Below are 27995 nucleotides of genomic sequence, written 5' to 3'. Positions count from 1 at the left end.
AACACGATGGATCTGGTGGGACAGGTAGTCTTGAACAGAGAGGAGATTAATCAGAACAGTTGTGCAGAGCTGCTTGTCGTGCTGCAAAGTGAGCTGGGCAAGTCCTGCTGCTGCAGGAGAGAAATCACTGGCTTTGGTTGAGTTTCCTCCCTTTCTGTTTTTCTGAAACACAGAAATCCCTGAGAAATCCCGTGTGCTTCATTTCAGTGCCACATTGTGTAGTGTGGGACAGGTGGGCCACTGTCGTGGTTTAGGCCCAGCCAGTGACAACCAGGCCACTGCTCACTTATCCCCAGCCCCACTGCAGAGTAGGGAGGAGAAAGTCCACCAAAAGATTCATTAATCACAAGGACAGGGAGAATTTTCACTCCCCTCTTCCTGGGCCCAAAATGTTTCACTGCTTCCTCCCCCTCAGGGCACAGGGAGGGGCAGGGGGGGTTTAGGGTCAGTTCCCCACACGGTGTTTCTGCCTCTCCTTCCTCCTCAGGGGGAGGACTCCTCACATTCCTCCCCTGCTCCAACACGGGGTCCCTCTCATGGCAGAGAGTCCTTCAGGAACCCCTCCGCCATGAGTCCCTCCCACAGGTGCAGTCCTTCCCTCAGGCACAGACTGCTCCAGCCCGGGCTGCACACAGAGTGGTGGCCTGCTTTGGAAACAGTCACATTCCCTGGTACAAGGTCCTCCACAGCTGCGTGTTTATGTTGGCCCCACCACGGTCTTCCATGGCTGCAGATCCCTATCTACCCCACCCTGGTCCTTAAGGAACTTTTCCACTGTGGTTCTCCGTGGGCTGCAGGGGTAGGACCTGTCATCTCACCATGGGCTGCAGGGAAATCTCTGCCTTCCTTTCTCACTGACCTTGGTATCTCTGCTCCAGCACTGATCTCCCCTCCTCCCCTCCTCTGCCCTGCAGGTCTTTTTGCTGTTTTCTTTTTTCCCATCTTGGATATGTTACAGAGGGGCAACCATCTTCCCTAATCAGCTCAGCCTTGGCCAGAGGCAGGGCCAGAGTTGGAGCTGGGAGAGCTTCCAGCACCTTCTCACAGGAACCTCCCTTGTTGCCCTTCCATTTACAGATCCCTTCCACACAGACCAAAACCAGCCACAGAAGTCCTTGCTATGTGATTTTTTTGAGAGAAACAGACTACATGAGGTGACACAGATACAGGAGGCTGCTCTGAAATGCAGCAAGGGATGGGTGTGAGGTGTGTGGTGTTTGCACGCGTTGGGGCCTTGTGCAAATAAGGTGGTGTCACATACAGGTGAATTGGACCACTTGAACCACCACTAAAGTTATCAGCAGAAGTCGTTTTATTTAAGACTTCAAATAAAGGTGAGACTTATCGGAGTTCAATGGCAGGGTTCACTCTGTTATTACTGCAGAGAATATAATGATTCAAAGTTACCAACAAAAAGTCAAACTTATCAATACAAAATCTAGCACGCAATAGTACAAGGTTATGTGCAATATCTGCTGTTGATAAGGGGTCTCTCAGCCTCAAGGAGTAACCTTGAGAGGCATTCCAGCTTGGGGAGATGCCTGCCATGCAGCCAGAGGCTTAGCAGGGTGACCTCAAAGGTGGAGTGTTCGGGCTGTCAAATGTTTAGAATAAAGTAGTTGCTTGTATTCAAATTACCTGCAACGGAGAAGGTAAGCACAAGACTCCTTGTACTCACAACTTTCTTTCTTGGTAGGTGAGTCCTGGAAGAGCCACCCTGCTATTCATCATGTGTTAATCCCATGATGGATGCTCCAGTTTCCAAGCCCATACGCATCAATGCTGACCATGTCACCCTGTTCCTGTGTGGGTTTTCAGGGGATAGGTTAAAACAAGCTGTTCTTGGCCTACTTACAGCTGAAGCTTTCCTTGCTTTGGAAATTGAGCCAGACTACCACAAGTTTAGTGAGGAGTTGATTGCATTAGTCACAGGTGGATTTAAAGCTGTCCCCATGGTTCATCTTATCTTCAGTTCCTGGACTTGTGGGAGGCAGTGCATGGAAGATCATGCAGAATTGTCTGCTGGTATTTGCTTTACCATTAGCAGATTTGTCATTGGATTTCCTGTTTAAGAGCAGAAGTACTGTTTGCAAGAGTTAGTGGTGATTTAGGCAATCTGTGGGAATGTAACATGCCTGCAAGAGATTGGCATAGCCACAGGATAAAGGTTTCAAGCTTACAACTGTACAGCAGAATGAAAAAGAAGCAGGAACCAGTTCTGAGCTCTGAGGCCAAGAGGCAACAGATGATTTATGTCCACACAGCCACCAAGCAAACACTCTTCAGCTTTTGTCCTACTCATTCCACTACAATTTTGTGAGTGGTTTCCCCAGCCATCTCCAGGGTTAAATGCAGAAGAGCAGGGATCAATTCCCTATCACCCCTCTGTCATTGGGCTGTACCATCATGTTAGCAACAGTCAGCATTCAGCTTGGTTGTTTTTTGCTTCACTGAAGCCCTGTCCCTACTCAGAGGGAATATGCCTCATGCAATGTGAAAACCTCCAGAAAAATGACCAACTGTGTAGCAAGTCCAGTACTGGTGTAAGTCTGCCATGCAGTGTGGACATTGCTGAGATTCTCATGGTGAGTGTAACAGTGAGCAGGACTATTCTTATGGAGGGACAGTTGGGATGTGAGATGGTATAAGGGCTCCATGACCTGAAGGAAAATAAATATTAGCTCCCAAGGTAACTATAGCACTCCCAAGACAGCTGAAGATCACCTGTGGAATAGGTATGAAAGAAAATGGATTGGAGTACATTACACTGACCTCTTTTTTTTATGCCAAAGAAATACTGATTTCCAGCTTCACCTGTTTCAGCAGAACTATATGGCTCTGTAGAGCAGGGGTTTGGAAGACAGGATCACATGGGATTTGCAATGCATTTTTCTCCACATAATCCTGTTTTTGTATGTGAGAACAGACTTGTATTAGGGAAGTTTTCCTAATTTTAAGACTAATGCACCTGCAAGGGCCCTTGAAACCAGGTAACTCATTCAATGACCATCTAGATTTTAGATTCAGGAATTTGATATTGTATGGCAATGTCTGGCTAATAGATACAATCTGTTTGCTAGCCTGGATACAGGAGCTGACCTGAGCTCTGGAAGGCTGCATCTGGGTTGGTGGCAAGAGATTTAGGAAACCAGCTGGAATAATGCCAGCAGTGCTGAAAAACCAAGGCTGTCCTAGCCAGTAAAGGTAACTGATTGAAAAACAGTCTGTGTTGTGTGCACATTGCCTTGCCTCAGCCTTTCCTGCCCATCTTTTGAAACAGAACCACACAACTGCCTTAGTTGGAAATGCCTTTCAGGATTACCCAGTCCAACCAATAACCCAACACTGACAGAATCACAGAATGTCTTTGATTGGAAGAGACCTTCAGGATCATCCAGTCCAATCATTAACCAGCACTGTAAGCTCATCACTAAACCAGGTCCACGTGCTGTTTAAATGCCTCCAGGGATGCTGACTCCTCCACTGCCCTGGGCAGAATATTCCAATGTTTGACAGTGAAAAAATATTTCCTAATATCCAGCCTAAGACCTGACCTTAACTAAAATAAGTTGGTTAAATATCCCTAAGTACTATGTCTATACAACCCTTAAATACCTTTCAGGGATGATGACTCCATCGCTGTCCTGGGCAGCCTGTTCCAATGACTGATAATCCTTTCAATGAAGAAATTCTTCCTAATATCCACTCTAAACCTTCCCTGGCACAACTTGAGGCCATTACCTCTTCCCCTATCACTTGTAACTCCACCAAACAGCCTGATAAATCAGCTTGGTCAGACCTCACCTCGCCAGCCCCAGGTTGGGCACCCATCACAACTTCCCCATTACACTGGGCACCTTGCGTGCTGTCCCTGCCACTCCTACCTACGGCGTGTGGAAAAAAAAAAAAAGGGGGGGGGGGGGGGGGGAAAGGTGGGAGAACCCGGGATGTCCCCATGAGTAACCGGCTGCCCTACAGCGGGCACCGGGACTGTCGGGCGCGGGTATCGAACCCTCAACCCACCGGCCCCAGGCACGCCCAAAGGCGCGGGAGGCGGTCGGATGGGCTGAGCGCCTCTCCCTTACCACGTGACCGCCTCTACGTCATCACGCCCCCGCCCCCTCCCTCCGCCCTTTCCGCATCCGCAGCCTCAGCCAATCGGCGCTGAGGAAGGCGGGGCGGGAGGCGGAGCCCGCGCTGGGCACGCCCACTCCCTCGCGGGAGGGTGGGGACGGGGGAGGGGCGGCGGGGAGCGGCAGTCGGGGCGGTGCGGGGCGGAGCGGTGCGTGAGGACGGGGGGTGGATGGATGGATGGTTCCCGACGCCCCGCGGTAAGTTCCGCTGCCCACACGGGACGGGATAGGGTCGGTACGTGCGTGAAAGCTGGGGAGAGGCTGTGTGAGCGGCCCCCCGGGATTCGCTCAGCGGTGGCCTTCGGCTTGGAGGCCACGCAGCGGCTGGGCCTTGTCTCGGCCCTCGGCCTCCCGGGGGGCAAGGCCCAACCAGGTAGGGACTAGTCCTGCTAGGCCTCGAAGCATAGGGGCCTGAGGGTAAAAATCATCTCCCAGCCCTCCCTTAGGCTCCCCGGTGTTCAGGTCGGTGGAGGGGCAGTCTGTGTCCTTCTCCTTCAGGCTTGTAACCCAAATGGGAATTGTTCATCTCTTAAAAATGACACCGCTGTGTTTAAAATGCTGAAAGAGACTTTGTCGGTAAAGGGTTGGATGTTTGTGAAGGGTCAGGGGCGTTCACGTCAGGGTGAAACTGTGGGCCTCTTAACATCCAAACCTCTCCCACAGTGCCCTGAGGTCAGGAAAGCTATGGGCCTGTTGAAGTGGGTCCAGAAGAGGGCCATGAAGATGGTTTGGAGCACCTTTCCTGTGAAGCCAAGCTGAGAGAGCTGGGGTTGTTCAGCCTGGAGAAGGCTCCAGGGAGACCCTGTGGAGTCCTTTTAATGCTTGAAGGGTGCTTAGAATAAAAAGACTCTACCAAGGCAGGTGGTGACATGACAAGGAATAGCAGTTCTAAACTGAAACAAGGTAGGTTTAGATAGGATATAATGAAGAAATTCTTTACTGTATCCTTACTGTAAGGTGGTAGTGGGACACTGGGCAAGCTGCCCAGAGAAGTTGTGGATGTCCCCTCCTTGGAAGTGGTCAGGTAAGGTTGGATGGAGCTTTGAGTAACTTGGTCTAGTGACACCACATATCCCTGCCATGGCAGGGGCTTTTGAACTATATGGTTTTTAAAGGTCCCTTCCATCTCCAGCTCGTGATCTTGCAAGTGGGTGGGAGCTTAGATGAGATAAGAAACCCTCCATCACTTGGATCAGATATTTTAATATATACCTTTCTAAAAGAGATAATTTTTAGATCTTTAAAAAGATCCCTGCTGTAGCAAGTGAAAGGTGATCAGAAAGATGGATTTCTTTTTTGAATTGAGAGCTTTGCAAAGGCTGGGTGTGTTTGTGATGCTAATGACTTGGTGAAGAGCAAAGGAGTGCTCGTGCAGATCACACCTGGCTAATACATGACCAGCAGGCAGTGCATCTTTCCCCACACAGTGCAAAATGGAGGACACAACAAGTATAGGGAAATAGTTGCATAATTTCCTTCCTTTTCCCCACTTCAGTAAATAACTCCTTCACTCTACTGAGGTGAAGAGGAGAACAGAGCAGGAGCAAGGGCAGGGGGTTTAGGTGGTGCACTGAAAGTTGGGGGCACTTGGGTTCTTCTTACATCCCTACAGACATTTTAAATGACATTCAGTGCCTCGGTTTCCCTCTGTTCAAAATGTGTGTATTTGTGTGAAATGATGCTTTCGAAATTTGTCTTTGGAGAGGAAATACTTAGGCAAGGTTTCAGCAAAGTGTATTTGCAAGTAGCACATTCCCTTTGCACTGCCAGCAGTGGTCTCCTCCCTTTTTACTTTCTGTTTCAGTTTCTGGCAGTGGCACAGTCCCTGTGTAGGTGCAGCAGTGGTTTCATGCCTTTTTACTTCCTGCTTTCTTTTTTTTCCTGATTTTTAAAATAAAAATAAAACCCAAACCCCTGCTTGTAGAAAATGGCACAGGTACCAGAGCAGCAGCCAGAGGCACTGCTTTGTTCCATTAGCTGCTTCTGCTCCCTCTTCTGCTCTGCAGCTTTGTTTGCTCTGTCAGTAGTGGAGGGCAGTGGAAAGGCCTCCAGCTGCTACAGATGAATTTACCACCTTGGGTTCCTACAGTTTGCCTCTGTGGCAATGAAAGTGAAACCTGGCAACAAAGGGGTGCAGAAGGAGTTTGTGACAGCACGTTATTTGACTAAAATAACAGATGAAAATCTAAAATAAGTGGAAAATGGGGCATGTCGGAGCAACAGTCATAATGCTGATGTCCTCAGTACTACCTGATGCCATTTTGGAAAGAGATCTGGGGGACTATAATATGTAGTTCTGTGATAGTGGCAGGTATGTGTTCCAAAGCAGTCCAACATGTGATTAAAATCTTAAGAATTATTTAGAAAAAAAAAAAGAGGAAATTACATAATTCCACTGTGACTTTGTGTTGTAAATGGTAGCCCACTCTTTCTGAAGGTCGTTGGTTCCTCTTGGAACAGAACAGGAGTAGAGAAGAGAAGTGACAGGGATGATAAAAAGTGCAGAGCAACTTCTGTACAAGCATCAACTGAACAGTTTCAGGTTCTCCAACATGAAAAAGGACAGGATGAGGAAGAATAAGTTCTGTGCTGTCATGGGTGTTACTGGAGGAGCTGAGCACAGAACAATGATTCAGGCAGATCCTGGGATGTCAACGGAATTTGTGAGCAGCAGGCTTAAGATCTGTGAAAGGAAGGGGTTGTTTAGGCAAAATGTAATTAAACAATGGAGGTGGAACCATGCCCTGAGCCTCTGCCAGCTTGAGAGCAGCCAGCTGGATCCCTTGCCCTCTTGAGCTCAGTGTCACATCCCTGGCAGTAACCTGTAGCAGAAGGGTGGGGAAGAGCACAGGGCCAAGGCAGTGCTGCTGTGGGGGAGAGGAAACTGAGCTGAACAGGGCAGCAGATCTGGCTGGCTGCTCCTGCACTGGGGAATGTCCTCACAGTGCTCCAGAGTTCCTGGAAAGGCACTGTAGTAACCCAAAGTCTGACCTTGACTGAGTGTTTTATCCGTTCCCCTGCAGCACCAGGATTTCTCCTGAGCCAGTAAGAACACTTGGGACTGGAGTCCCCACCTTTAGGGTCTTCCTCACGAAATTCCCAGAGCCCCTGGAGCTGGATCCTCTGACTAGGCCTGAGCAGGGCCTATGTATCTACGTCGATTCCAGGTATTAGTTTGCTGCAGAGAACTTTTGCTGAATTCTAGACCATTCAAATTCTATCTTGTTCTGCTTTTTAATATCTTTCTATCTTTTTTTTCTGTTTTATTCTTTTCTTATACTGCTATTTCTCTACATTCCTCTTTGTTCCTGTTGTATTTATGTAATGCTTAACTTCTGAGACTGAAGTGATAATTGCGGTATGGATGGATATTGGAAATCAGTCTCTACCTTGCCTTGTTCACAAGAGATAGAAGGACAGGGAGGGAGAAATCCTAGATATGTGTAGACTCAGAAGTGTCTTTCTGTAATGAAGTAAATTCTTGTTGGCAGAGTCAGAGGAAAAAAAATGCCCCTGTGCTCTAGTCTTCTCACTTGAGACTACCTGCTCCATTTTATGGAGGGAGATGGGAACTCATGGAAACAGTTGAAAGGCACAGCAAGATGTGCATAATTTGCTGGACTGTGGGATTTCCTTCCTGTATTGTATTTGGACCTTACTGCCTCTCCCTCACTAGAATAATTTTAACTTCAAATGTTCCTACTTCTTGGTAATGAAAGCAGACTTTCTCGCCCTTATCCTACAGGAGTTTGTGCTGTCAGAGGTGACAAATCCAGCAAAAAGGCAGTTTGGAGAACCACAGTTAGTAGGAGTGGGAAATTGCTGAAGATTTCTGCAGTGGACTTGCACAGAAACCACAGACAAAGTAAGCCTTCTGCTGTGATGTGTGTGGTGTGATGTGGGGGATGTGGGTAAAGGCTTATCTAGAAGCATTTAGACTGTTTGGTGAAATAAGTAGCTGTCCTTAAAATTTTGGAGCTGCTGGGGAAAAGACTGGAGAAGAAGAATTAAGACTTGAGTGTATATTGCCAGAAAAAGAGAACAGATGTCCATGGGGCAAAACAGGGTACAGAGAAAATTATTTCACTTTTGTTATTGCTCCACCTCATTGAGAATGTTCAGATCTCTCATTTCCATTGTTGTCATCTGCCTCCTTTTACTTGCCAGCCTCTCCACTCTTCTTTGCTACATCATTTTTATAGACAGGAATTAGTGTTTCTTGCTTGATTTTTGTGAACTCCTGCAAGGCTCTGGTTGACTTCTCACTTGACCTCTAGAGCTGGATTAAGGAAAGCCCCACTATGAATGATTCGTCTCCTCCAAATAAAAGGAGTTTCACATCCTGCATGTCTTGTGAGTTGTTGACTCACTCTTGGGCCTGTTGTTATAGCAGATACTGTAAAGAAAGCTTAAAAGCTCTTGTATCAGCACCCTTGTCTTGTGATTTTTCAAGAGTAATAAAACAGTTTTCCTCCTCTGCTGGCTGCTGGACCTGCTGGGAGCTGGTTTCCATCTCACTGCTATCCCAAGAGCAGGCTCTGCCTATTCTACTGGTGCTTGTTCCTGGAGGAACAAAGCACCAAGGTTCAGGGGGATGTAGATGGAGGAACAGTTAGAGGACAAGTGCTAGGAAGCTCTTATTTCCTATTTTCATCCTGCCTGGATGGTTGCATCAATTGCTTTGTGCTTTGTCCCAGTTTTCCTGCTTTAGGTATTTTCTGGATAATGGCGAAGATGGTGAGAAGAACGTGTGCCTTTTGCCCAGAAGGGGAGGCTGGGTCTGTCATGTATATTGCCAAGGAGAGAAATATTGCTGCTCATCAGCATTGTCTGGTGAGTGACAGAAAGGCTAAAGGGGAAATTTCCACTGCTTCTCTGTTTTATGACTCTGCAATGGTGTCTGAATTAAAAGATGTGTTACCCAAGCCAGCAAGCTTATATTAGACTGAAAAACAATAGGGCATGGCCAGAATTTTGGAGAGGAGGAGGAGAACATGTCTGCATAGCTGGACGTGTTGATTTCTGGTGTTTTCATGCAGGTCTGTTCCTGCTCAGTGGTTCTAGACAGTAGGAACTAGAACTTAAATAAGCTGTGTACTTAAACCTTTTGCAGGATGTGAAGATGTTCACACCACTTGATACATGAAGGAAAAAAAAAAGTTCTCAGTCTGTCCATTATATAAAATAAGGAATAAATATATAAAAAATACCTGTGAAGCTCTAAGCATGCTGTGACCCTAGAACATAATTGCAATTGTTGCTGTCAAAATGCCTCCTTTATTCCAAATTCCTAGTGGAGCTGGTTCTTGGTGTGTAGAATTAACTACAGATGCTATATTCTTGTTGCATTGAGGGCTGCTTATTGCAGGAGATGCATCTCTTGCTACAACACATCCTGGCTCTCATGGTTCCAGCCTTCTTACTCTTGCAGGTTCTCTGTTTACATCTTTATTTTGTTCTACTTTTTTTTTTTTTTTTTTCTTGGATGTACTTGGAATTTTTTCTTGTAGCTGGTTTTCTTATGGGTATAATATTCCTTCAGTTGTTGAAACTTTTACTTTTTTTTCCCCCTCCCTTTCAACAGCTAAACTAATTTTTCTGCCTTAGGCTTCTCTGTACTGTTTGGCTTTTTTGCAGTTGGCTATCTGTCACCTTCTGAGCAGACAGACTGTGCCTGCCAGTTGGCAAAAGAGTAGCTTTTGTAGTTGGGTACTAGCTATATATAATGATTACAAAAAAGCTGCTGAGAACCTCCCCTTCCATGCTTAATGTAATGACTCAGCACTTCTATAGGAAGTGACCTGAATGTGCACATATACTTTTTTTTTTTTTTTTTGAGTTTTGCCCAGGCTCTGTACAACGTTCTAATATTTCTCATGTAGTCAACTGTTGCCAATATTGGACTGTATGGAAATTTTATTATGGAGAAATGTTGCATCCAGCTGTAAGGCTGAACAATGGGGCAGATAATAAGATGTTCAAAGTATGGGGGTCTGTTGGCTGAAGAGCTTCTTCTCTTTGCTCTGGACAGCCTGGGCTTCCAGACTTTAATTCATTCCCACTTACTAAGTTCACTTTCTCACCTTGTTATCTTTTTGTAGTTCACCTTTGGGTTATGTGAAATCTCAGACAGAGGAACTTCTTTTGACTGGGGAAAAGGTTTACACACAGCTTCTTGTTCATTGTAGTTGAAAACTCTTAAAAAACAGAAAAATCTACCTTCTTAGCTGGGCAAGTGTAAGAGTCTTCTCTGCATTGATGACCAAGTCCCTCAATTAATTAATTATATTATGTCTTTTGTCTTAAGTTATTTTCCTCAGGATTTGTGGAATCTGAAGAGTATAACCCAGATAATCTGGATATTAGGTTTGATGTGGCATCTGTGTTGAAAGAACTCAAGAGAGGAAAGAGGCTGGTAAGGAGTTTCTGAATCTGCACTTTAGTCTTATCTCATGGTGTTGACAGCCATCTGGCCTGGTTTATCCTTGGAAAAAAAGGCAGAAAAACACCTTGTCCTTCTGTTCTACTAAGATTCGGGGAATTACAGATTTAGAGATAGAAATATTGACTTCACTTTATATTTGCTGAAATTCAGTTAATTTTGTATTAAAATGTGTGTTTTTCTGGCCTCTAAATCCTTGATTGAGGTCTCCTAAGAAACTTTGGTGAAGGACTAAGTCGTTGCCTGAGACAAAATTATGCAATTCGTATGTGTCAAGGGAAACACCTTTTTTTAGCAGAAGGAGAGTTGTCAAGATGAGTTTTTTCTTACTGGCTTTGTCCTCAGCTGTCCTCCTCCCTTGCCAGCTGGGTGGAATTCTTTACAATGTTAATTTTGCCTAGAAAGCATAAATACAAGTACTAATACCAATAGGTGCTGAAATAAGTTGAGCAAGATTTAGAGGAGGAAGCTGCCCGGTGTCCTCACATGGCTTTTGGCGTTGTTTTACAAATTGATCAGTGTGAAATAGAGGCAGGACTTTAAAAAAGTTAACGAAATAACCTGCCAGATCAGTTACACAGAGGCAACTTGCAACAAAAGATTTGGTTTTCCCATAGAGGAGAGTATTTGTATGACAGGATTTTCAGTGTCTGTTTGCAGTGCTTACCTGCTGAACCTCATCCTGTTCCAGGTGTGTAACTTCTGCCGCAAGAAAGGAGCCACTGTGGGCTGTGAGGAAAGGGCCTGCCGCAGGAGCTACCACTACTTCTGTGCACTCTGTGATGATGCAGCAATAGAAACAGATGAAGTAAATGGAGTCTACCGGTATTTAACCAAATTTTTTCCTCATTCTTGTCAAGGTTTTGGTGGTGGTGTCAGAAAAAGAGACGTAACAATTGGGTGTTTTTTTAAAAAGTACTGTTATGCTCTCCTAAGTGATGCCTGAGCCTCTGTTCACAAGCAACAGGGGAAGTGTTTTCCTTTCACAGGAAAACGTCACAGCACTGGGAAGGAATCTGTTCAGTGTTTGAGGCTGCAACACACCTGAAAGGTTGCTAGACCAAAAAAAAAAAAAAAAAACCAGTAAAGTCAGTCCTTACTGGCTATCCAGCTAGTCTTCAAGGATCAGGATTTTTATTACTGTCACTCAAATTATCAATTTCTGTTTGTTCAGAAGTTTCAGTGAATGTAGTCCAAGCACAGAGAGGCTACAGCACTTCTGGATCTATTCATATTAGGCAAATTCTGGTAGTTTTGCCTTCATATTCTAGGAGAGAACAATTTATTCCCACTGAAGACCTTCTGCATTTCAAGTACGTTGCTGGCATTAACACAATTAGAAGACCTTAAGTGAATTTTCTGTTCTGATCATGCTGGCCCTGGTATCTGCTGCTGTCAGGCTGCCTGTGTTGCCATTGGTAGATGATCTGAATTCTTTAGACTGCACAGACCAAGGAGTTGAGAAATTGGGCCTTTAGGGACTTTTTGGAACGCTGAAGTTAGAGTAAAGTCTGAGTTGCATAGAACTCTTGCTGTCTATTTCTTTGCAAGGCCAGAGAGACCATGTTAGTGTTAGATTAATTTATCTGACCATCTATTAACTATTTTTTTCAGGAAGAGGTGAACTAGTGCAACACTTAGCAGTAGAGATGGATCTGTCTGTGTCTAAAGACTTGCACTCCACTCTGCTGCACTAGGCCTCTCAGTCCAAATCAAATAACATCATTGTTCAAGGCTGTAGGCCCAGCTGTAGCAAAGATGAAATATTTAATTTATGCTGATAAAAGTCTTTTGGAATCTGCAAAGCTTATGAAAGAGTGTAGCTGGGAAGAGGGAAAGCTTCTGTGATCACAGAATAAATGGCTTTCATATCATAGAGCTTTAGAAAGGGTACCTCAGGCTGAATAAGTCTGAACTTCTCAAGATACTGAGAAATAAATAAGACTGATAAAATCTAGATACAAACTGGTGAAGAAGTCATTAAATGTTATTGTTTCATTTGTTGGTTTTCTGACACAGTGACCTTAGAGGTTTGGAAGAGGAACCCTTTAAAATGCCTTGTGTTAAGTCACTGTGTGAGACCAGTTGCTTGTCCTCTATAGAAATATAGGCTATAGCAACCTGAACTGAAGGGATGAAAAAAGAACTGGATTAGAAAATGATGGTGAGGTGGGTTTCAGGGATTTGAACCCAAAGACTTCTGCACAGAATCAGTGGCATAAATAAAGCACAAAATTTATAGCTAACTTGTAAGTGTTGGAGAGAAAATGAACAGGACTTGAAAAGCAGTGGATGTGGATTGACAGCCCCCTGCACTTCTCTTGCAAAAGTAGTAGTAAGGAAGTGGTTCCAAGCAAAGGGGTCTGAGTAGTGTAAGGTATTGTCTGTTATTTATAAGATGCTCTTATACTTAAGAAAGTTGTTTTTTTAACACTGGAAAAGAATAGGATTAAAGGGAGGGAAGGAAAGAACCAACCACCAGAGGGCAATATTAGAAAATCAGGGATGTAAATAAGGTGCCTCTAGTACTTGGGTTTCTGATTCCATTGTTAGGTGTGCATATATATATGGGGCATCAAAATTAATTTCATGCCAAAAAGCTGTCTCATCAAGGAAACAGACTATTTCTAAGGTCAGTACTTCTGTTTTTGTTAAAATAAAAGAATGACTATAATTAGAATATGTTCTACAAGATGCACTTCCCTTTAAAAATTGTTTCCAAACACTTGTGCATTAGTTTTGGCACAAAGATTCGTAATGAAGAGATCAGCTAAACCACATTCTTGGCAAGGCCATTTTGCTGAAAAAGTGATTTGGGATCCTTCTGTAAGAAAGGCATATTATGGAAGCTGGTTCATGTTCTTCAGATATTATTGTGTCCAGAAGATAAGGAAAGTTTCTACTGTATTTCTTATAATCTGCCTTTTCTGAGGAATTCACATTGCTCTCCTAGAACCAGAGAAAATATTTCCACCTCATGTATGGCTGAAGTCTTTAAGGAATGAATGGATTGAGCAGCTTTAAGCTACTGGATCTCAAACTGGGTGGCACCTTCCTTCCTTATGATATGGGAATCACCTCATCAGCACTGGGCACAGTGGAAAGGGAGGGGCACAGACATCTCTGCTGTGTGTGCAGTGCAGTGCCACGTGGCCCTGCCACCACATCATGCAGGGCTTGTACATTCAAGCTGACTGATAAGCAGATATCTCTAAAGAGGTTCTGGACCTGGCCAGGACAAGGGGGCACAACTGCAGTAGCTACAGTCAAGTGATATTAGTACTGGAGTATTTAATCTTGACAGCATTAATCTAATTTTAATAAGGCACTTCAGGAGGAGTCCTTCTACCACAGTGGTGGGCACACAAGGTGAAATGTGTCTGACTCAGTGTTTGAACAGTGAGCAGGTCCAGGCAGAGTGGGATAATGGAGCTGATGAATCACAGCTTTCAGTGTTCAGAGTCCACTGAGACTGTAATAGTACCAACACAAGCTTCTGCATGTATGACTTTACAGTAGGTGCTTTCCTAGGTGAATAATGATGAACAAAAGTCCTGATAGGTTTTTAAACATCTTTCAGCTTAGGTTCATTGAAAAGAGGGGAAAGTATCTGTTAAAGTCAGCCAGCATAATTCTGTTTACATATTTATTAATGCTTTTTCTCTTTTTCTTAAAATTGAACTTAAATTTTAGAGTGTTCTGCACAAAACATGACCCAGGCAATAGGACCAATCACTATGGTGAGTTTCTTTAATGGCTTCATTGATGTAATTTGTTTTAAAAATTTTCATCCTACAGTCAATAACTCATTTGAACAGAATAAATATTACTGCACCTTTAAAACAGCAGTGGATTTCTAATCCTCTAGAGAGTGGTGTGGTTGAGATCCATGTGTATGCACATCAATCAAGTTTTTATTTTTTTTAAGTAGGAAATGTTTATATTTGATCTTCCCTGGACTTTCCTCAAAACACTGTGGACCTGATCCTTTCTGGAATTATTCTGACTGTGCAGGCAATAGGCCCAAGCAGCTTGTAAAATCCATGTGAGATGGATTGCACCTGATTAGCAAAGAGAGGGCTGTTAGAATAGTGGTCACCTTGGGATTTTTATCTGTAGTTACATTAAAATGTTCATATTTGCATCTTCTGTATTCACTGCAGTAGTTTTTAAATAGAACCTTTCATTCTGGAGGATCCCAAAATGCTTTTTAAATGTAATGAAAGGGTTAAACACTGTCTCTTTAAGGACTGCTTCCTTTGCTGTGGAAACACAGCTTAATTTGGGAGTCCTGGTCCTTGCTGATTCAGTGGTAGTCAGGAATCTCACTTAATTAGCTGTGACTTTGTTAGCCTAATGCAAACGATTGCACTCAATTGCACAAGAGTGTGTTCTAGACTGGCCACTGTGCTGAAATGTCAGAGCTTTGCTGCATGATCTGAAGAGGACAGAGTGTGCCTAAGGACCCAAGCAGGGATGGGAGGGCATTTTGGACTTGGAAGCAGGCTTCAAGCCTCAGCTTAACTGGAAAAGTTGGATGTACCTAGAGCAAAGGCTATCAAACGTAAAAAAATGAAATAATGCTGTGCAGGAAGAGTTGGGCTGATCTTCAGACTGTGTTGCTCCTGTTTTGTAAGGCAAACATCAGGAAAAACCGAGATCCTACCACAGAGCAAAGATGCCCTGCTAGACAGCAAGCAGCCTGTTGTACCTCTTCTAAACTGCTCCAAATTAGGGTACCCAGCTTTATTTTGGATGAAGTGAGAGGCTATGATTTCCTTTCAGGCCATGAAAATTGCAAATGTTCAGCACCATACTTAAAGAATACCCCAAACCCAATGTGTTTCAACCACCTTCCTCCTGTACCAACTGCAGCTCCTCATTCCTCTTAAAAGGATGATTTCTATGAGGAAAATCTGTCTAAGTGGTGCCCAGAGGATGTTGAGTTAAACAGGAAGGGAATATACTGCCCCACAGAGGTTTTTGTGGGTGGTTGAACTCTTCTCCAGCTTTCTCTGCTCCTGCAATGTCTTCCTTGCCAGAGCTGTCCTCTGGTTGTGATGCTTTTTCTGTTTTCAGCAGCTGCAGTTACAGTGTTGGAGAGGGGCTGGTGCATGCTGATAACAGTGTGACAGGGTGAAAACAAATGATCTCGTGGAGATCTCACTAAATGTCACTAAAAACACTTGGTAGCATAAATAATACTAAACTTGGAAGTCAGATTGGTCTGGAGGCTTTCTAGGAGGGCATCATGCCAACTGAAAATCCTAATACCATTGATATGTCTTTGGGACACTTAAAATAATTCTTTATGTGGTCTTAACTTTCAGGATGTATTAACATAAACAAGGTTTGACTAAAAAAAAACCCAAACAGTAATCATTCATAAATCTGTGTGAAGTCTGTACTGTGTAAAGGTAATGCTGCTGCTGGGGACAATCAGTTCACTTTGCCACAATCAAAAATCTGATGTTAAAAACTGGAGTTTTGCTTCATACTGAATTTAAAAGGCAAAGTGATACCTAATGCTATAGTAATTTGCACTTCTTAATGGTTCAGGCTTGTAATTTTTCTAATATGAAAATAATAGGAATTTCACTGAAATGTCAGGCATTTGGGGAAGCTGAAGCATACTCTTGCCTTGCATTCCAAAGGGCCTCACTTTTGTATCTTTTGGGGATAAGAGAGAATTTGAGTGATGTGCTGAGGCTGATGCATTTTTTCCTTTGTTGTTTCTTGATTCCTAGATAGAGCTAGTAAGAGGAGAAGACATGCACTGAAATCTTCCACCATCACACAACAAATGGTAATTCTGACTTTAAGTCTTTCTAACAGTGAGCCCACATCTGCTGCAGCAAAGGACTTTTTGAGTGCAGTATTTTGACAGTGTATTCAATATGAGATTTCCTCATAGAAACAGTAACTTTTTCAGCTGCCTTGCTTGACGTTCTGTCTGAACAGAACTGTTTGCATTTGGAGCTGCTTCAGGCAGAGCCAAGGCTGCCCTCTGGTGACATGGCACGAACAGAGCAGGAACCTCTGAACCAGGCTGACTCAGTGGCTGTGATGTTGACATGACTGAAAGAGCTGCCCTTGGGGGCTTCTTTTCTTCAGAGTACTTCAGCCCTCAGATTGTTGCTTAGGGCTTGACACAGTTTGCATGAAAAACTGATTTTGATGGGTTACTTGGTCTCTTAAACTACGGTTTGTAAACCCATAGTAAATGTGGCAAATTTTCTTTGCTCTGCTTTGGCTTTCCCAAGGTTTTGGGAGCTATGAAGCTGAGCATCCCTCTGGTTGCTGGGGAAGTTGTTTTAGAGGCTGTTGTTAGGAAGCCTGTGAATGCAGCTTATTTTATGTTTGAGGTGATTTGCTCAGCTCCGTGGAAGTATGTGTGGGAATTCCCTTTGACTCTTGGGAGGTCAGGGCTTCTCTTTTTTAGAGGAGTTAGCATTCAGCTTTCCTTGGGAAAAACTTGCTTTTCTCAGGCCTGGAGATCAAATGGAGGTTGTGTGAGGGAACGTGAACAATCTTTGCAGCTTTTATGTAGCACTTTCATAAGGGTCAGTTATTTGTCTCCAGGTATTTCTCAGCTGTAATTCCACTTACGTTCAAGGTGTTAGGACAGACCTGTGACCCAGGTAATAGAATCATAGAATCATAGAATTGGCTGGGTTGGAAGGGACCTCAGAGATCATCAAGTCCAACCCTTGATCCACTCCCACTGCAGTTACCAGCCCATGGCACTGAGTGCCACATCCAGTCTCTTTTTAAATATCTCCAGGGATGGAGAATCCACCACTTCCCTGGGCAGCCCATTCCAATGCCTGATCACCCTCTCAGTAAAGAAATTCTTTCTAATGTCCAACCTAAACCTCCCCTGGCACAACTTGAGACCGTGCCCTCTTGTCTTGCTGAGAGTTGCCTGGGAAAAGAGACCAACCCCCCCTGGCTACCCCCTCCTTTCAGGGAGTTGTAGAGAGTGATGAGGTCTCCCCTGAGCCTCCTCTTCTCCAGGATGAACAGCCCCAGCTCCCTCAGCCTCTCCTCATAGGATCTGTGCTGGAGTCCCTTCACCAGCCTGGTTGCCTAATGTGCTGCTCTTGCTGCTCTCCAGAGCTAGCAATCTCAGATTCAGCACAAACACTGCAAGTAAGCTGAGGGCCTCCAGGGTCTGTAACTTCAGGATAAATTGATTACATGATGCATTTTTACACTGATGGTTCTGTGGCAGAGCTTAAGTACTTGTGGTGCTGTGGTATGATGTGGAATAGCAGCGAATGACTGCATCTTGTCCAAAGAAAAAGGAAAAAATATTCCCCCTCTCCTCTCAGATCCTTCCTGGTCTAGGAAGCAAAGCAGCATTTGCACCAGGAATTAACAGTAGGTATTTGTTAGTATCTGTGCTATCTGCAAATGCAGTAATAATTAAGGGGGGTGGTGCTCCAGATGTTGGACTTTTTGAGTTTTGCTTTGAAGCAGTTTTTGTTTCCCACTTTAAAAGCAATGTCCAGAGAGGAATATTGTTAACTGGGCAGAAAAATTGACTGTGTTCACAGAAAATGGGCTGCTTCTTATCTTTCTGATGATGTAGAGGTAAGATAATGATAACAGAGCAGTAAATGTCAATGATGTTGTTTTGATTTTCTTACAGAGCGCAGAAGAGGCAACAGAAGAAAACAGTTTAGAGATACTAAAAAGAAAAAACAACAGGCATAAAGGTGTGACTCGTTTATAGAACCCCTGGGAGATCCTGTGATCTGTCATGCTGAAGCCCAGAGCTTGGAGAAGGTTGATAGCAGCAGTGCTGCAAAGATATTTTGTATTCTCCTGAGACAAGTGGCTCTCCAAGATCTGGCAAGGGAGCAGAAGTCTGATTTGCAGAATGACTGTGCAGTTTTAATAATTGTGCAGCACACAAATCTGTGCTTTTGCAAGACTTGCTATGTGATGTGAGCTGGTGAATTCAGCTGGAATTTTTATAACCCCCTGCTGTGGCTGGGTGCTGTGTTCAGCAGTGTGTGTGTGTCTCCAGCAAACAGGTGTCTCAGCCTGACCCCCCTCCACTCTTATCAGTGCAGTTAAATTTAAAATGTAATAATTTCTCCTTCACCTCAGTCTCCTTGTGCTGAGCCCCTCTTGAAGGAGGGGTGCAGTTCTGCCAGGGGGGGTGGGTGAGCAGAGGGAGGGTGTGTTGTGAGGAGAGGGCTTGAGCAGTAACCCAGCAGCACGAGGGGAGTTCAGGGAACATTGCAGAGGAGCTCTGGAGTGGGGCCAGCTGAACACTGCCACAGGGCCACTGAGTGCTTATCAATAATTTGAACTATTGGTGTACATAGGGTGCTTAACAGGACAGTATATTTCTTAACTAATATGATATTACAGCAGTGAAACCAACCAGTGGACCAATTCTTTGGTTCTGGGGTTTTCATGGTTCTGGGAGACCCCAGAAGTCCTGTAGCCAGTTGTTTTATCACCATGATGCTGTTGCTCTGTAGTGTGGAAAGTGTTAGTGGTGAATATTCAGCATATATGGCTATGCTTGCTACACAGGGCATGATTTGTAACAGGAGATGGCTGCCTAATGTTTTTCCTGAATTTTTAGTAACAAAGAATCCTGGAATACTATTAGGTCATGTTAGTGAAATGACATTGCTTTTGTCACTGATGTCTCAAATAAAAAATAACATTGTTTATAATGGAGACTGGCAGACTTCTGTGGGCTGTCCTTTTGAACAGGCCAGTAAATAGGTCTTACTGAAACTTGTCTCTGACCTGCTGCTCTGAAATAAAGAAAAAAAAATTATTTCCCTAGGAATCCAAATTTGACAAAGTAGGCATGTAAAATGGGCTGTAATAAGTGAGTTTAATGCCTGGATCACTTTAGAGTAAAAGTAGCTTTAATTTTCTTATCAAATCAATACTGATTCACTTTGTGCTGCTTTTTATCTTCTAGCCTGTTCAGTCTTACGGTGTGATCCTGAGGACTGGAATTAAAATAAAAACAAGGCAAATCCCTTGCTTTTCCTGTATTAGGAGGTGTCAAAAGACCTTAGGAGTGGTGCATTTAGGGTTGTGGAAGAATTTGCTTTTGATAAATGAAGCCAAATCTAGAGCTTAGGTTATTTTACACCCAGTGCAGAGCTTATGTTTACCTGACCACACTTTTGTTCCCACTGAAAAGAGCTGAGTGGGTACCTGCAGGAGCCAGGGATTTACACAAATATTGGTTATTCAAAGGGGGTCTTAAGCCAAAGTTTTACTTTTTGAAGCAAGTAAAGCCCACTGTACAGATCACTCCTGTGTAAGAGTGTGGTTTTTGTGTTTTTAACAGTCCGAATAGACTTCGTTAGGAAATGCAAGCAAGCTGGGCTTCTGGATGACATATTTGAAGAGATGCTGGACACACTTCACCTGGCACAGGAAAAACTGATGGATGACAACACTTCAGAAACAGGTATGGACACCCATGGTGAGGACTCTGCTCTTAGAGCAGAAATGCTGACCTGAATGCCAGGTTTTATTTGTCAGGTTTATCTGTATTTTATAGGTCTGTGTTGTTCTTATAGCTTCAAAGAGGGACCAGCTATCTCTTAATATCAGCACTCTCCTTTGAAGGAAAAATCCCTGAGTATGTATGTTTTAAGTCTTTGGATGATTAGTTAGAACTTCATTATCAGCTGTTAGTGTGTAATTTGGGAGTTTCATCAGTTGAAGGATCAGCTTGTACGAAGCACTTTTGTTCTTAAAGGGTTCCAGTCTAATGTTGCTTTGTCCACAACACCATTAAAAAAAATAAAATTAACTCTTCCTCTCCTATAGTGCTCCCACCTTTACAAACTTCTGAATAATACCATTTGAAAAGAATGCTGATTTATGTGAAGTAACATGTAGAAAATGAAATATTCCACCTGGCTAAACCTTCCTTATAAGCAGCTTGCATGTAACATGACCTCAGCTGCTAGAAACAGTGCAGTTCAGGACCCATTAGGGTTTTAAAGATATTTCCCATTAAACAAACCTCTTAACGGGCACATGATCTCTGGAGGTGTTCCCTATTTTTTCATTTGCAGCCTGAGGCACAATGAAACTGAGGCACAATTCCTGAGGTTTTTTACACTGAACAGTGATAGCACCATCCCACCTATCATGTGAACTGTCAAGAGGAGTTGGTGTGGGCAGCCCTGCCATTACACGTGCAGTCCTGACACATTCCCTGGAATGAAATATGATTAAGTGTGTTCCTCATTTTTAAACAGACTGTTCAGGTGGTGCAGACCCAAGAAAGGACAATCAGTAGGTCCGTCCCCTCTCCTGGTTTCTTTTTGGAACTATAAAAAATGCTGTAGAATTGACAAATTGATCCTTCTTTCTCAATATAGACCATATGAGAAGGAAGACGTCTTAAAGTCTCAAGTGATTGGTATGACAGAAAATAAGTAATTACTGTTTTGTGCTTCTTGTAATATAGGGCTTTGCATTAATGTAAGGGTTCTGTAAACCTCGATTCAGTAATACTAAATCAAATTATCTCTTTCCCCAGAGTATGAAGAGACAGTGATCTCACTCTTTGACTGTGGACTGTTTGAAAATATACTGACAAATACTCACTCAGGTATGTGGAAAATGTTTTCAGAGCAGTAGCAGTTGTTATGGTTTTTGACATTGAGAGATTTCTTCTGAGCATTTTGATAGAGCAGCCATTTGAAATGAAAATTCTGAGGAACTTTTTTCAGCATTCCATAACTAATTGCATGGAAGCCCTTGCTACCTGAATCTTTAGAAATACAGTATATTAAATTTGTCTGGCTGACCTGAAGGGGGAAGCAAGTGACAGTTTCACGAAGGGTTTCCACCAGAGAGGAGCTTCCCTCTCCAGCAGGGTGCAGTGCTGTTCTGCTTCGGTTATTTCCCCTCTCTGCAGCCTCCCTCCAGCAGCTTGCCTGCCCCTCAGCTCTGCTCCTCTCTGAGGAATGCTGTTCAGCTGGTTAAAAGCATTAAATGCTATGATGGCAGTTGTAATGTGCTTTGAAAAGCCAGCTGAGTGCTCTCAGAGTGAAACGAAAACAAGGGCTGGAGCCATTTCTTGGGAGCACTGATACGGAAGGAAACTCTGTGGCTTGGACTCCAGTCTGGGCTATTGTAAATGACAATGTTAAAGCTGCTTTTCAGACAGGCAAGTCTCTTGCTCCCCATGCCTCCCTCTAGCAATAAGCAGCTTTGCTCTAACATCTGCTTCAGTTTATCCCAGTGAAAAGGGAAATGGGTTTAATTAGCTAATGCTGAGGTTCAGTGCATGAAAGTGATGTTTGCTAATGTGTTCCCTTCACTTGACTGAAAGTGCCAGGCTCCTCTCTTCTGTCTCTTGTTCTCACACTTAAATTCCTCTTTTTGGATTGGGACTGACTGTTGTGGCAGAGTTTTCCAGCACAGGGTTCCACCAGTGCTTCATCTGAGGGCATGAAAACATCTCTGGTCAGAACTCCTCATGTGACACAACCTTGGGTCACACTTGTTTCTTTCACAGCTGCATTGATTATTTAATCCTCTTCTCAGCTTACAGGAGACATTCTTGATGTTGGCACCTACCAACCACAACCATGTGACTCTCATGTGTAGAAGTTGTCCCCTTTCCAGGTTCCTAATACTTGAGCAGCTCAGTTCTTCCTGTGGCACTGAACTCTCTGATACCATTGGCCTACTTTTAACATCAAGGTCAGCAATGAAAAAACACATCAGGGTTGGTTCCAAAACTGATCCAAGCTCTTAAAGTGAACCAGTCAGAGAGGAATGAAAACAATGTTAGTTACAGTAAGGGAAACTGTAGGGACAGAAGGAAATCACCAGATTTTTTTTCTTTTTCTTTTTTTTCTTTTTATTTTTTTTCAGTCCTAATCTGTTTTCCAGTCTCTAGCAAGCAAGTCTCTCTGTGCAAAGTTTAGGACTAAATAAAATAGGACTAATATAAATACTGTGTCTTTGACCTTCTCCCGCAACTGGTGATTTTTGGGTCATTTTGATAGGCTTTACTTTCAATCCATTTTTCCATTTTATATTTTTTTTTTTTACTTCCCGGGTCATCAGGCAAAACCTGTCCTAAAGCCTTATATGTCAGCACAGTGAGGTTACTCTGTAACTGTACTTGCTGATGCTGCTTTTAAAAATCTCTTTTATATACAGGGATGAACAGTTCTCCAGCATGCAACTTTACTGCAAACTCAACTGCTTTTAAAACTTTTGATGTGGGACCTGCCATCCTCTCATCAGTAATTTCAAGTTTTTAGATTGGAGGTTCTCATTCTCTCCTCCAAGGAAAAGTGTCTAAAGGTTTTGCTTTACACCCTGGTGTCGTGTGTCCTGCTTGGAGCAAAACCTCCATCAGCTTTCATCTGCTCTCTGTGGGTCTGCAGTCTGTCCAGTAGCTTCTGAGCTCCCTTGCAGGGTTTGTTTCCAGGGGCTCTGTAGCAGTGAGTTCTGCAGTTCAGTTGTGCAGACACAGGCAGCAATACTTTGTTTTAAAACCTGCCCTGTATGTTCACCAAGAGCCTCTTAGCACTTGGCTTAGGGAGGAGCGAGTGCAGTCATTCCAAGTCCACATTCCTCAAACCATTCCCAGTTTTATAGAAATTCATGGTTTTCCCTTTGGGTCATATCCTGCACGAGGTGGAAGGTTCCCAGTCTGCTATCTGCCCTGCTATGGAAGCACTCCCATAGGACTGGCATTCCCATCACTGACCTCTTTCTCTAGGCTGGTTCTGTTTCTGCCACATCATTTCACAAGAGAAATGGAGCCACATCTCTTCCTTTCATCTTTAGGTCCCCTGTACACTGAATACAGGAACACAGTTGTCGTGTTTGCTGTTTGTTCTGTCATATCCAGATATTCTCTGAGAGTGTTTTCTCCAGCTCCCACTTGGACATGTCCAGCTTTTCCTTCACAGGTGGTGCCTATCAGTTCTTTTAACCACACAGACTTGGTACCAAATGGAAATGCCAGAGAGGCTGCCTGTGGCAAGCTGTGAAGAGAGCTGCAGAGTGAAACAGTGGCACAGGCTGGGGTGGGACAGTGATGGATGCAGTGTCCTATGTGACTCCTGACTGCAGAGGGAGGTGGAGAGAAGTGAGGTCCCCTCCCCTTTCTCTGTCGGATCAAGGGTGAGGCATCAAGTTTCTTTCTCCCTGATGAGCAGCTCCCAGACTGTTCAGCAGGCAGTGGACACTACCAGTGTCCTGCCTGTCCCCTTTCAACATCCATAGAATCATAGAATTGGCTGGGTAGGAAGGGACCTCAGAGATCATCAAGTCCAACCCTTGATCCACTACTGCTGCAGTTCCCAGCCCATGGCACTGAGTGCCACATCCAGTCTCTTTTTAAATATCTCCAGGGATGGAGAATCCACCACTTCCCTGGGCAGCCCATTCCAATGTCTGATCACCCTCTCAGTAAAGAAATTCTTTCTAATGTCCAACCTAAACCTCCCCAGGCACAACTTGAGACTGTGCCCTCTTGTCTTGCTGATAGGAAAAGAGACCAACCCCCACCATGTTCAACCTCACTGGGTAATAGAATTGAAAATGCATTATAAAAGAGTTCATGTGCACAGTCTTCCATGTACACACACAAACAGCACCAGGGAGGGGCTTTCTGAACCAACAGGAAGAAGCAGGGGGCAGGCTGAAGGCCAAAAGCCTTCTAAAAAAATCTATAGTTAAGAATGGTTCAGGCTCTGTAATTCAGAACAAACATGGGTGAATGTCTGGAGCTACTTTCCTCACTAACCATTACAACTTTGAAGGCCTCCTTCAGTATCTTCCCCCTGCCGCCTAAAAAAGTATATTCAGGTTTGTACAAAACACCTTTTTTTGCTTGTAACTAAAATCTTAACTCTGGAATTCTTGCACACTGTGAGGGAAACTTTTGTTGTTCACTGAGTAACTCTGCTGCTTGGAGGTCACTGACACTTCTGCATGCTTTATGGGATCATAGAATTGTTGATGAGTTGAATTACCTGGGAAAAGAGACCAACCCCCACCTCTCCACAATCTCTTTCCAGGTCGTTGTAGAGAGCAATAAGGTCTCTCCTCAACCTCCTATTCTGCAAACTAAACAACCCCAGTTCCCTCAGCCACTCCTCTTAAGAGTTGTTCTCCAGACCCTTCACCAGTTTTATTGCTCTTCTCTGGACTTGCTCAAGCAATTCACAGAATCACAGAAATGTCACAGTTGGAAAAGACCTCTAAGATCACCTTGTCCAACTCTCAACATCCCCCTCACAATAAAATTTCTATATATCAATTCTATATATCAATCTATATATCAATTTCAATATCACCCACTAGAGCATGCCCTGAAGTGCCACAGCTGCATGGTTTTTAAATACTTCCAGGGATGGTGATTCCACCACCTCCTGGGCAGCCTGTTCCAGCACCTAACTACTCTCTCAGCTCAGACATTTCTTCCCATATTCCATGTCCTGTTTCTAGTCAGGGGACCTCAACTGAACACAGTGCTTGCAGTGTGGCCTCACCAGTTCCCCAGTACAGGGGCACCATCACTTCCCTTCTCCTGCTGGCCACACTACTGCTGATACAGGCCAGGATGCTGGTGGCCTTCTTGGCCACCTGGGCACTCTGCTGGCTCATGTTCAGCCAGGTGTTGACCAGCACCCCCCCAGGTCCTTTTCCTCTGGGCAGCTTGACAGCCACTTCTCCCCAAGCCTACAGCATTGCCTGGGGTTGTTGTAGCCAAGTGCAGGGGTACAGCAAGTGCCTAATTTAAAACTTGTAATTAACAATGCAAGGTTATAGTAACGCTTCTGAATTCCAGCAGGGCCTGTTACTGAGCTTTCCCTCTTTTCAGTTTTTAGCACTGGGGAAAGAGAAGCAGTAGAGAGAAGTGGAAACCCTGTCAGGCAGCACTTTGCAAATAAGGCAAAGAACTTGGTTAACCTGGTCAGCATACTGGCAGTAAATATTTTGCCTAAAGCAGGAACATTAAGTGCTCTTGACTGTGTTTCTGGGAATGTGGCTGTTGAATGCAGTTGTCCAAACCATCTCTTTCTAGGTTTAATTTTGTTGTTGGCTAAAATCCATTAGGCTTGTGACTCTTAAGTGTGTAATTCAGAGATGTTATCTTTAAAGACTTAAAATACATTTCTGTTGGAGGATTTCACAAGTGGATTCTGAAAGTGGAACAGTTAAAGTTCATATGCAAAGTAATTGAGTTGGCAACTAAACAAATAATTTTTACATTTGCTGTGATGGTTTAACATAAAACCCACAATGCAGCCAGTTTTGAGATCACAATATATAAATGACAAAGTATGCAGCTCTCCTGTGGGATGTCCTTGGCTTCTTCATCTGCTCTCTTTCATACACCCCCCAGCCCATGACTGCAGGGTTTCAGGCTAAAGGCAGAGGCTTTATTGTAGGTTAAATTAAGCATAAGTAGCCTCTGCAGTGTTAGTGCGTGTTAAACATGTATTTTAAATGAGCAGTAGTTACATTTATTAATAAAAAACTTTTGTACCTTTCTTTATAGGAACAGAGGAAAAACTCCAGGAACTTCTGGAAAGCAGGAAAAAACTGGATAACAAAATTGAGCTACTTCAGGACTTGAAGGAAGTTGTCCTTCCCACCGAAGAGAACACTGCTAGTACTTCTAGTACAATGTCTGAATAACCCTTCTGTCTGTCTGTGATGGTGTCAGTATTTAGGATTTTTTAATGATAGAAAACATAGAGCACATCCAGTCAGCTTCTAAGTAATTCCCACCCCCTGTCCTGCCCCCCCAAAGCAGGGACACAAGCAAGAACTGGGTGTTTACTTGTTTTTATACCTCACTGTTGCAATAATGTTAAGTTGTCCCTTAAATTTTGCCATGGATCAATGAGTGTTACAGACCACACTTGGCTTTTCTAAAGCTCAACACAACGCTCCAATGAAGACTTTTCTCAAAGACAAGGGAGCATCAGCTGCCACAGAACACTTGGTGAGGGTCACTTTACCTGTGGGAGCCTGGTCCTGCCTCTGGTAGCTGCCTCACTGTCTGCATTGAGACAATGACAGCTAAAGGATCATCTTGCTGCTTTGGCTTGCCAAAGAAGATAAAGGAACAGAACTTGCACTTAAAGAAGCCTTCTGAGTGATAAACAGGTGTACTTTTGTTGTCTGGGGTTTTTTTTAGTGAAATGATTCTTGGTTGACTGCTTTATGTGTAGCTGGGTCTGCTGTAATGGCAGTGGTGAAACTGCATTGATGGGCAACTAGAAAAGGTTTGGCATCATACTCTAAACACGTACGGTGTAAAATGGATCAAAAAATGGTCTGTATCTTCCTTTCTCCATTAAGAAAGGATACAACTTCCACATGTTTTATCTTAAAAAAATTTGAATACAAAAAAGCATTGTTTAGTAACAAAAGATTAAGTTAATCAAATAAAATGTTTTTAAGAAAGCTGTGTGTTTAGTCATGCTGCCCAGGAGGTGGTGAGGAGGGGTAATGCTGTCACCCCATGGCTTAACTACACCTTGCTCCTCAGCCGCAGAGCTGGCCAGAGGGACCCACTGCCCTTAGGAGCTGTCAAACACCACTTGTTGGGACAGGCTGCAGCATGGTCCTGTGACAGCAGCTGTACTCCCTCCATAACCAGTAAAAATCTGTAACTGGAGGTTGTTCTGTACCAAGGTGGGAATCAGCAAACACAGAATAACAGCTTTCAAAACATAATCTCTTGGGGCAGAGCTACAAGCTGTGCCTGACAGCAACACAAGACTGGCCCTTTCCCTCGCTTCTGCAGCTCAGGCCTGGCTGCCCAGCACTGGAAACAAGCAGCTCACTGCCTGACTCAGGCTGCACTCAGCTCCTCTGCCTGGAGGGCTCCAGAGGGCAGAAGTGTTAACACAGAGCATGGGTCTGTCTGTTATTGGGAAACAAAAAGTGAAAATCCAGTCACAGGAAAGACATGAAAGGTCACGTGAGTTCTTTTTTTCCCTTTAGGAGCAATCTGAATTACTGACAAGCTTCAGGGCAGCTTAGAGGAGAAGTCAACTCCCCCCCCCCACAAAGCAGACCTTCAGTCCAGAGTTTGTAATTGAAAACAAGTTATTAGAAACATTTCCCACACAGGTGGAAGTATTTTGTCACCCTGTCCTGGACTGAACAGCCATTGTCATGCCACACAAACTTATCAACAACAAGATTCCAGACTTTGCAAAACTTACCATACCAAAGACTGGGGATGGGTTTAGGTTTAGTTTTTGTTTTGTTGTTTGTTTGGTGTGGGGTGTTTTTGTTTGTTTGTTTTGATTTTGTTCTGTTTTGGGTTTTGTTTATTTTTAAATGAAAAAACTTGTATGCTGCATGTAAAACAAAACCTTGCAAATTTCATCAAAGCCCAAAGAACTTTGCTAATGAAGAGG

The 27995-nt window shown here is 43.8% G+C and overlaps 1 protein-coding gene across 1 annotated transcript; it reads left to right on the top strand.

Moving 5' to 3' along the window:
* The first annotated feature begins 4209 nt into the window (after positions 1 to 4209).
* On the top strand, positions 4210 to 27030 carry PHF11 (PHD finger protein 11). Its single transcript, XM_071739015.1, has 12 exons — positions 4210 to 4331; positions 7157 to 7300; positions 7879 to 7998; positions 8831 to 8966; positions 10441 to 10548; positions 11267 to 11400; positions 14269 to 14315; positions 16323 to 16381; positions 18230 to 18296; positions 19910 to 20032; positions 21119 to 21190; positions 26117 to 27030. The coding sequence occupies exons 4-12, from the start codon at positions 8859 to 8861 to the stop codon at positions 26254 to 26256; spliced, it is 858 nt and encodes a 285-aa protein (XP_071595116.1). The 5' UTR covers positions 4210 to 4331; positions 7157 to 7300; positions 7879 to 7998; positions 8831 to 8858; the 3' UTR covers positions 26257 to 27030.
* Positions 27031 to 27995: the final 965 nt, after the last annotated feature.

Source organism: Heliangelus exortis, chromosome 1 (assembly GCF_036169615.1).
Source record: "Heliangelus exortis chromosome 1, bHelExo1.hap1, whole genome shotgun sequence".
In the NCBI taxonomy this organism is placed as follows: domain Eukaryota; kingdom Metazoa; phylum Chordata; class Aves; order Apodiformes; family Trochilidae; genus Heliangelus; species Heliangelus exortis.
The sequence above is the reverse complement of the archived record's forward strand: the minus strand, read 5'-3'. Positions and strand labels throughout refer to the sequence as shown.